The 8,865-nt window shown below is 60.2% G+C and overlaps 1 protein-coding gene across 17 annotated transcripts in view; it reads left to right on the forward strand.

The window, feature by feature from the left end:
* Positions 1 to 8,865, forward strand: part of MAPK8IP3 (mitogen-activated protein kinase 8 interacting protein 3) — a 60,408-nt gene that overhangs the window by 23,707 nt on the left and 27,836 nt on the right. For 6 of the 17 annotated variants that reach the window (XM_017511173.1, XM_017511178.1, XM_017511175.1 and 3 more), the window contains exons 5-6: positions 3,545 to 3,568; positions 5,848 to 5,992. In XM_017511173.1, coding sequence (XP_017366662.1) covers positions 3,545 to 3,568; positions 5,848 to 5,992 — 169 coding nt within the window. Of the gene's footprint in view, positions 1 to 3,544; positions 3,569 to 5,847; positions 5,993 to 6,013; positions 7,340 to 7,554; positions 7,614 to 8,865 lie in introns of those variants that run through there. The other 11 variants (XM_017511176.1, XM_017511183.1, XM_017511187.1 and 8 more) reach the window with 8 other exon arrangements.

Here is an 8,865-nt window from a genome sequence, read left to right on the forward strand (position 1 = left end):
TAGTAGAGACGGGGTTTCACCATGTTGACCAGGATGGTCTCGATCTCTTGACCTCGTGATCCACCCGCCTCGGCCTCCCAAAGTGCTGGGATTACAGGCGTGAGCCACCGCGCCCAGTCTAGAGCAGTTTCACATCCTTTGCAGACAGGCACACAGTAGGGAGAAATGGGAGTCCCTGTGCAGGCGCCACACAGAGGTGGGGCAAGGCGATGCTCTGCCTCCTGTCGGGCTGTTGCCCAGATGCCCAGGGAGGACACAGGAGGTCCAGGCAGTGTCACTCATGAGCCAGTTCTGGAGCCAGTTCCGGGGGCTCCAAGCCCAGCTGTGGCACCTGTTAGGATGGTGGTCTGTGCCAGTCACCCTGTATTTCCAACCTCCTTCTCACTTTGGTAAAATAAAGGAAACAGAACTGACCTGGATGAATAGCTCTCAGGATGTAAATTTTGTTCTTACACATGTACCTGCACATGTACATATTTCCCCAGGGGCAATGGTTGTGACATACTACCTCAAATAACTGCCTGTGTGGAGGAGGCCCGGAGCCTTAGCCAGCCCTGCACTGAGTCTCACTCCCTCCACAGGGCGAGGGTGCCCTCAGGTTTCCAGGGCTCCGTCTGGTTTTCCTCGGAGAGCAGGGAGGAGCTTGCCCAGGTTGGGTTCCTCTCCGTTTTCTGTGCCCTTTGAGTCAGGAGAAAGCCAGACTACAGGCCGCAGGGAGCAGAGCATCAAAGATCTCACCAGGGCATTGCCAGCTCCAGGGAACCGGCCCTGGGGAACTGGAGACGCAGCCTGGGCTGGGGAGGTTGGCGCTCTGGTTTTGAGTCTCCAGCAGCAGGGAGGAGGGGCCTGAAGTGGGAAGCCCCCGTCCCACAGAGCTGGGGCAGCTGGAAGTGGGGAATCCTGTTTCTGCCCCTGAGCCTCCTGCAGCCAGGGCTGTGCCAGTGAAAGCTTCCCCCACGCCCCATCGAGTCCTGGCCACCTACAGGAGCCACATCATGCCTGTCTGTTCTGGGAGTTACACCTGCAAATGAGAAGGGTCAGGACGTCCTGCCCTGGGTTTCATGGGTCACGTTCTGGATGAGCAGGAGAAGCTGTTAGACTCTGCTTCCCAGTCTCCTGACGTGAGAGGAAACGCACAGTATGCACGAAGGCCCAGCTGGCCAGGGCAGTGCCGTGGAGCGCAGAGCATGTCCTCAGGCAGTCTCACTGCTCTCAGCCTCACCAGGGACCTGCAGCTGTCCTGTGATAAGCACTTGCCCTGAGAAAGGGCGGCAGGCCGCCCGCCCACCCAGAGCACCGTGAGAATTACACCAGGCAGTGTGGATGCCAGCTTGGAAGCTGTGAAAGCCTTGCCAGTGTTTCCATCCGATCCAGAACGAGATTCTCATTCGCAGCTCCCACCTCATGGCACGCACGCTGGGACTCACTGCTGGCTTTCGGGAGGTGAAAGAGGATTCCCAGGTAACTAGAATGAAAATCGAACGTGGACCCAGGATCTTCGTGTTGTCTTTTTGGGGAGCTGCAGGCAGAGGCGGGCAATTTGGCCATCCCCTGGGAGCTACAGCATTCCAGAACCTTCAGCTACCTCCCTGCCAGCACAGCCTCAGAGAGGAGAGCCTCAGAGGCCATGCTGGAGGGTACCTGGGCAGGAGGAGCCCAGGAAGTGTGTGCAGCTCATCCCGGATCCCGGAGTTGTGACATGTAAACTCAGGGATGCCCGCTGAGAGTCCAGGTTCCGAGTCACGGTGGTCCTAATGCCAGGCCCATGGACAACACCCAAGACGTCCTGAGATCCTCAAGGCCACGTGAGCTCAGCCAAGAGCAGAGGCCACCCCCGCTCCAGAGCCATCTGAAGCTACCGTCATCATGGGCCAGGTCAGGCCTACCTGGAAGAGGCACGTGATTGCGGGGCAAGGAGTCCTTTGTTGTGGACGTTTCTCTCATGGTGTGAGGTAGAAGGTGGTCCCCATGGGGCCCAGGGCCCTGAGTGGAGTCTGGGCTGCACGCAGCGCCCATCCCTCAGCTCCTCCTGGCCCTGAGAGTTCAGTGGGAAGGCCCACGGCAGCGTGCCTCGTCCTCGCGGAACCTCGCTCCACTGCAGCTCCCGAAGGCTCTCCGGGCTGCCACGCTTCCCTTGAGGAAGCAGACTGTGCCGCTGGAAGAAGCCCCTCCATGCTTTTGCAAGGGACAGATCTGGGTCTCTCTCCTGTCAGTGCTGCCACACCAGCTCCTTCTGCCTGACCTGGCCCCAGGCGTTCTCTGGGCACCTGAGGCCTTTGGCACTGGCCATGGGAGCGCGCCAGCAGCGGTGGCTGTGTGTTAAGGGCCTTCCCCATCCCCCACCACGGCCCCCAGGAGCCCTCCATTTATGAAACAGGACCCCCGAACCTCCGCAGGAGAGGGAGGAGTCTCTTGTGCAGATTTATGCCAAAGCCTTGGTTGTCATGACTAGATCTGGCCGGAAGGTGCCCTGCAGTGGGGTCTGAGCAGCCGCGTGGCTCTGGCCACTGGGCCTCCACGCCAGACCTCCACAGCATGTGAGAAGGTGCTGGCCCCACCAGAATAAGGCACGGGAGCTGGAGGCCCCATCTCCCTGCCCGTGCTGCAGCCCACGGAATCAGTCACGCCTTCTGTTCAGTGGTGGCATCACAAGCCGCCCCTGGGCTCGTGTGTCCCCCTCCCCAGGCAGAGACCCTGACTGAAAGGAGTGGGTGGGGCTCACGTGCCGTCTGCCACCTGCCCACAGACGTGGACAGCAGCCACAGCCTCATGCCTCTGAAGGAGGAAGGCACGGCCCCTGCCCCATCCCGGGTGCTTCCTCTGTGGGGTCAGAGGCACTGGGACAGGTCTTGGTGGTCTGCACTGTTGCTGCGCCAGGCGGTTGAGCTGGAAGGAGGCCCACCCTGCTGGACACTTTCTCTCCTCCGGCGTGGACTCGGTCCTGCCACAGCCTTTGGCTCCTTGGGGGACACACATTTCATTCAGTCCCATCTGCTCAGCCCCAAACCCTCGGCTCCCCACGAGGGCACCATCCGTCCTCAGTGCTGAGTGCAATCCCTCCTGAACCCAGATGGGCATTTTCCTTCACGCCTGGCATGGCTTCCTGAACGTGTGTCTGGAGCATACTCGTGTGAGTGCAGACACTAGGTCGTGTTCTTGGGCCCCTGCTACAGAGGCCTCACGGGCAGAAGCGTGTGTGTGTGTCTGTGTGGCCACGTGTACACATGTGCCCAGCAGTGTCTCAAGACGTTCGCACGCCGCCCTGCACTGGGGACTCGTGGCACTGGCTGAACTGCCGTGCAGCCCGTTTCTGGGCCTCCTGTGGAAGTCGGCGGGCTCGTGTGTCGCGTGTCTGTCCCTTGTGGGTGCCTGTGTGTGGCTTCTGTCTGTGTTATTGGGGCACGGCTGTCCCGCACACCTCGCGTCATCACATGCTGTCTGTGTGAGCATGTGCGCACACTGTGCCCACGCCCTCTAATGCCTGTCTCCTTGTCTCCTTGTGCTGTCACTGCCATGTGCTGCCGTGTCTGTCGCTGCCCTGCAGTCCTCGCCAGTCGTGGAGGAAAAGGTAAAACCCGTGAGGTTTGTCCACTGTGGTGCTGGGCGTTCAGGGGGCACCTCGGGGCTGGGGGCCAATGAGCGGGCATGTTAGGGCATCAATTACCTGCCCAGGATGGCTGCTTAGTCTGCTGTGAGGTGTTTCTTGCGGCGGATGTGAGAAGTCAGAAGGGCCGTCTGGCCATGTTCATGAGACTGACATTAGAAGGTGGCAACTGCCGGGTCCCCTATATAGCCACACAGCCGGGCAGTGCGGTCCAGGCTGCCCACGATGCTCTGCCCTGGCTCCACAAACGCCACCCTGGTCACAAACGAAGGCATGGCTGACTCCTGCTAAGGAGGGGTGTGCGTCAGGTGGGGCTGGTGCTGAATCGGGGGAAGTTGGGCCAAGGAAGGCCCCCGCTCTGCCTCAGTTGGACTTGGACTCGTAGCGCGGCTCCCTCACTCACCAGCCTGTGTCAGAGCTGGCGGCATGCTTGTGACCCCCAAGGGCAGCGTGACCCCTGAGGACAGCATGCTGGTGGCATGACCCCCGAGGGCGGCGTGGTCTCTGAACCGGGGAACATCTGCATCCCCTGAGAGAGCTGCAAGGAGGAATCAGGAGGATGGGATCACTCGGTAAACACTCACAAGCCTGAGCCACGGCCTGGGGATCCAGTGGGGAGGAGTAAGGGAAAGAGTGAAGGCAGCTCCTGATCCCAGGTGATTTCCCTCGGAGGCAGTGGCCTGACTGAACCACATGGGTGGGAGAGCCGTGCATACATTCCCTTGACCTCCTGGGAGGCAGAGGCCCTTCTCTCCCTGCTGTGCCCTGTAGCATCTGGTGACAGCGGGGACCGCATTGGCATGGGTCTAGGGACTGAGACGTGTCTCATGGTGTCAGAACTGGGCCTCAGGAGAGGTGCTCCCTGCACCAGCATTGGGAGCCCAGTGGAAGTGGGGCCAGGAGCCCCCTGGTGCAGACAGGGTGGTTGAGGCACAGCCCCCTACTGGGGTCATGCTCCCTGGGCCTGGCGGCTGGCTGCCGTCACAGTGGCCGAGGAACCTTGTGGCTATTGTCAGAGAACAGCTTGAGTGCCATGGACCAGCAGCCGAGATGGCACAGCCCAGTCCCAGTCGGCCCTGGGACCCTTGTGCTGCAGGGTACGGTGCTGTCCTGAGCATAACAGACCAGGTGGCAGTCCCCAGAATGACCTGTGGGGTGCACCCCAGGTCATCCTTCATGGCTCCCCACCCAGCGAGCGGAGCTCCTGGTCAGCAGCGGCTGCTGCACTCCGCCGCTGCCATCTGCATCCTCCAAGCACGGCCAGAACGGGTTCCTTGGACCCCTGAGGAAGCTCCCTTCCCTCCTGCAGCCTCAGGCTGAGATGTAGCAGCAGACGCTGTGGTGCGAGCAGACTCTTAATTCTTCCTGAAGAGCTCTGAGCACTGTGGGCTCCAGCATCTGACTGTGTGGTCTGCCCCTCAGACCTGAATTGCTGGGGAGCCGGCCTGGCCTCTGGGACCTCAGGGCTTTTGACTGGAAGCCTCTCTCAGAGGAGGACGTGAAGGGAGACCTTGGACTCCATCCCTGCTCTTGCTTATGGCCCACAGGAGGTCAGCCCCAGGGACTGAGCCCACCTCAGGGGAGACTGAGCTCTGTCCTGACCACTCCAGCTCCCAGGCGCTCCCACGGTCTCGGCCAGGCTGCCCAAGGGTCCATCTTCAAGTTTGGGGCTCCCTGACAGCAGAGAGGACGTGTGGGGAAGAAGACTCCCCTCAGGCTCAGGCTCCAGCAGATGTGGCGGGGCAGTCCTTACTCTGCACGTATTGTGTTCAGATATTTTGCAGCAAGGCGGCCTCATGAACAGAAGCAGTGAGGATGGGCAGGAGGGGCCGAGGAACAAGAAACAGGGGCAGGAAGGCTGGATTCCCTCTGCTGGTCCCAGGAACAGAGGCAGGGCTGATGTAACACCACAGAGGCAGGGCTGGACTCACTGAAGACCGTGGGCCTAAAAGCCACTGCTCATGGTGGCTGTGTGGCGCCGACCCTGATGCCAAGTCCTGTGGCTGACTCTGCTGTGGGGCGTCTCAGCACACCCCGCTGGTGTCTGTTTAAAACTAAACTTCATAAAAGTGAGAAACTGCGGCATCATAGGAGTGGGATTGTGACTGAGCAGACGCTGGAGCTGGGCTGTGGGCTGGCATGGAGTGGCCCTTTCACTTGGGGTCTGCGTGTCCTGGGAGGGCTTGGGTTCTCTTCACGGCCACCCTCTAACTCGTGTCCTCTCCTCTCTCCTCGCATTTCAGCAGGAAGGAGCGCCCTACGTCCCTGAACGTGTTCCCCCTGACTGACGGCATGGTACGTGCACAGATTGGGGGCAAGCTCGTGCCTACGGGGGACCACTGGCACCTGAGTGACCTCGGCCAGCTGCAGTCCAGCTCCAGCTACCAGGTTTCGTAGCCATGCCGTGGAGTGAGAGGCTCCTCCCTGTTGCTGGTGCCCCACGTTCACTGGGGCGGGAGCCCCATCTGCAGGCAGCCCTTCGAGACTCTCCCTGGCCACTTGCCCTCTCCCCTCGTGTGGCAGGGTGGAGAAACCCAGCCAGGGTGTCTGGGGCTCAGAATGCCCAGCAGGCCCTATGCTGCTGCGGCTGCTCCAGGCCGCCTTGCGTCAGCACCTGCTAGTCCAGGCTAGACCTCCCTGCCCGTGGATAGAACACTCTGCAGCCAGGGGTGTCCAGTGCCCGTCAGGGTTGAGCTTAGTGACCCTCTCTCAAACCACACCCCCAAGTAAAGTGTCTCCCTCACCTGGGCTGCAGCCAGACACAGCCTGCCCCTGAGAGCTGCGCCTCTGCTCTCGGAGGAACATCGGTGTCTAGAGTCTGGGGTTTGCCCTCCACTGGCAGAAAGGTGAGGAGAAAGCTCCTCTTCTCTGGACCCCTCCCTGCCTGTCCCTGTTAACACCTCCTGGGTCCTGAGTTTGAAAAGGCAGACCCCGCCCCCAGCAGGTGCTCACAGCCGGTGGCCAGTGGCCAGAGAGTGCACTCAGTGCGGGGCCAGAGCCAGGCCGCTCGTTCGGGGCCCCAGGCGGCTTGCTGCTGGTTTTGGCCTGTGAGCTCACTATCTGGCCTCAGTGCCAGGTAAGGACAGCTATCTTCCTGGGAAGAGGAGGTGACCCCGGGCTGGTGGATTTCCCACAGGGGCAGTCAGAGGATGTCCACAGAGGCAGAGGCCCTGTGCCTGTGGGCTGGGTTGGGCTGGTGGATGTGGGGTCTGGGACTGCTCCAGAAGCTTCCTTCCTGCTGCACGCTTTGCCAACTGTCCTTCCACCTCTCAGTGTCTCGTGTGCCTGTGGGGGCTGCTGTAGGCTCCTTCTCGCTCAGCCCTGCTGCTGCTGCACTGCTTTGGGAGGGAGCACCCCCATGGCATCTGGGACGCTTGTCCCCCAGCACACTCCCCTGTCCTGCCTATGCTGGGGGCTGGAGAGAGGGCAGCGGAACTGTGGGGCTCCCCCCGCCTTCTGGGCCCAGCCCTGCTACCTGGGCCGACCTCTCTCTCTCTCTCTCTCACTCTCTGGCTCGCACTCCCTGGGCCTGGAGCTGGGGCCTGCCCATAGGTATCTGAAGACACGTCAGCCTCAGCCATGGGGAGCCCTCGCTTGACACCCTCTGGCCTCCTGGCTGCCTCCTCGTGCCCACCCTGGGCCCGCTGTTCTCACCGTGTCTTTCCTGTCACCTCCTGTGTTGTCTGAAATGGTCTCTCTCTTCTTAAATTGTGGTGTTTATGTTTTCATTCATAGGTCTGTTTTATTTGATTTTTCTTTATTTTAAATTATTACATTTAAGTTCTTTTTATTTTGTGCTCTAGGTTTTGAGGTTTTTCTAATTTCTTCATTTTTTTTTTGTTGTTTTTTGTTTTCTTTTTGTTTTTATGTACTTTATTTTCAGTGTTTTAACCAAACAGTTGTGGCTACTCATGGTGAGGAATGACCGCTAAGAGTTTGGGTTCTTTCAGTGCATTTGGAGGTCACTGCTACACGTTGATGTTTAGGAGGTTGAGAGGTTTGCTTTTAGGTAAGTTGTGGTCAGGGGGAGTGTCCCATGGGTAAGTGGTGGCCCCATAGGGTGACGGAGAGCTGAGGGCACCTAGGGGAGGCGCTTCAGATTGCATAACTCCCTGCAGCCACCATGAGGCTCAGGAGCAGGCTGGGGACCCGGCAGTGGAGTCCAGAAGCTTCTGGTGGCCCAGAAGTGTTTGTCTGATATGCACATCTACGCCCTGCCAGGCCACATGGGGTTCCCTGATTTCTCTCTGCCGGGTGGTGGCAGAGTTGAGCGGGAGACCAGGTGCCGGTGGCGCACTGGGTAGGCAGGTTCTTTGAGAACGTCAGCGTAGACTCCTGCGTGAGTGGTACTCGCTTCCTCCAGTGGAGGTGGTGACGTGAAGAGCAAGAGTTTTCCTCTCAAAGTGGGCCTAGCTGCAGTCACAGCCCACCTCAGGCCTTTCTGCAAAGCCACTCCAGAGGCAGCTGTGCCCACGTGAAGGCTCTCCCTCAGCACTGCTCACCGCTGGGGCTGCACACGCGTGGCCCTGGGCCGCTGGGGTGCTGTGGGCGTGGAGCAGCATCCCTGGCCTCCACCCACGAATGCCAGGAGCACCCCCTTCATTCGTGACCACCAGAACGTCTCTGGACTTGGCAAGCATCTCTTCGGGGCAGTCAGCCCTGGTTGAGAATGGCTGCTATAGAGGAAGATGTGTCATTCCTTCCAGAGAAACTTAGGGGCCTGGTAGATGAAGTAGAACTCTGTCCCCTGAACGAGTGGCCATGTCCAGTACTGAAAGGCCTGCTGCCCTGAGCCTGGCAGTGACCAGAGAGGCTGAGCAGAGGCAGAGGTCAGAAGTGGCCGTGACTTCTGGGAGTCTCGTCTGCCCTAGTCACTTAAAGGCCGGTATAAGTTGGCCGTGGAGAGGGCTGGACACCCCCTATTCAGCTCTACCCTGGGTGAGACGCTCAGCATTAGAGTCCGCTGCGGTGTGCCCTCTGAGAGACCACGGGAAGCCCCCAGTGGCTGCCTGGGGCTAGGCACAGGAGCCACCTGGGTGCCTCTGAGGCCTTGCCTCTTTCTAAACCACAAGGAGGGCCCGGCGTCATGGGCAAGCTCTGCCATGGGAGGTAATCAGGGTGGAGAGCGTTCAGGCCTCTTCTCCGTCCTGGGAGGTGATCATGGCCGGTGAGAGGAGAGCGTTCGGGCCTCTTCTCCGTCCTGGGAGGTGATCATGGCGGCTGAGAGGAGAGCGTTCGGGCCTCTTCTCCGTCCTGGGAGG

The sequence above is a fragment of the Cebus imitator genome, unplaced genomic scaffold (genome assembly GCF_001604975.1).
Source record: "Cebus imitator isolate Cc_AM_T3 unplaced genomic scaffold, Cebus_imitator-1.0 Scaffold444, whole genome shotgun sequence".
NCBI classification, from domain to species: Eukaryota; Metazoa; Chordata; class Mammalia; order Primates; family Cebidae; genus Cebus; species Cebus imitator.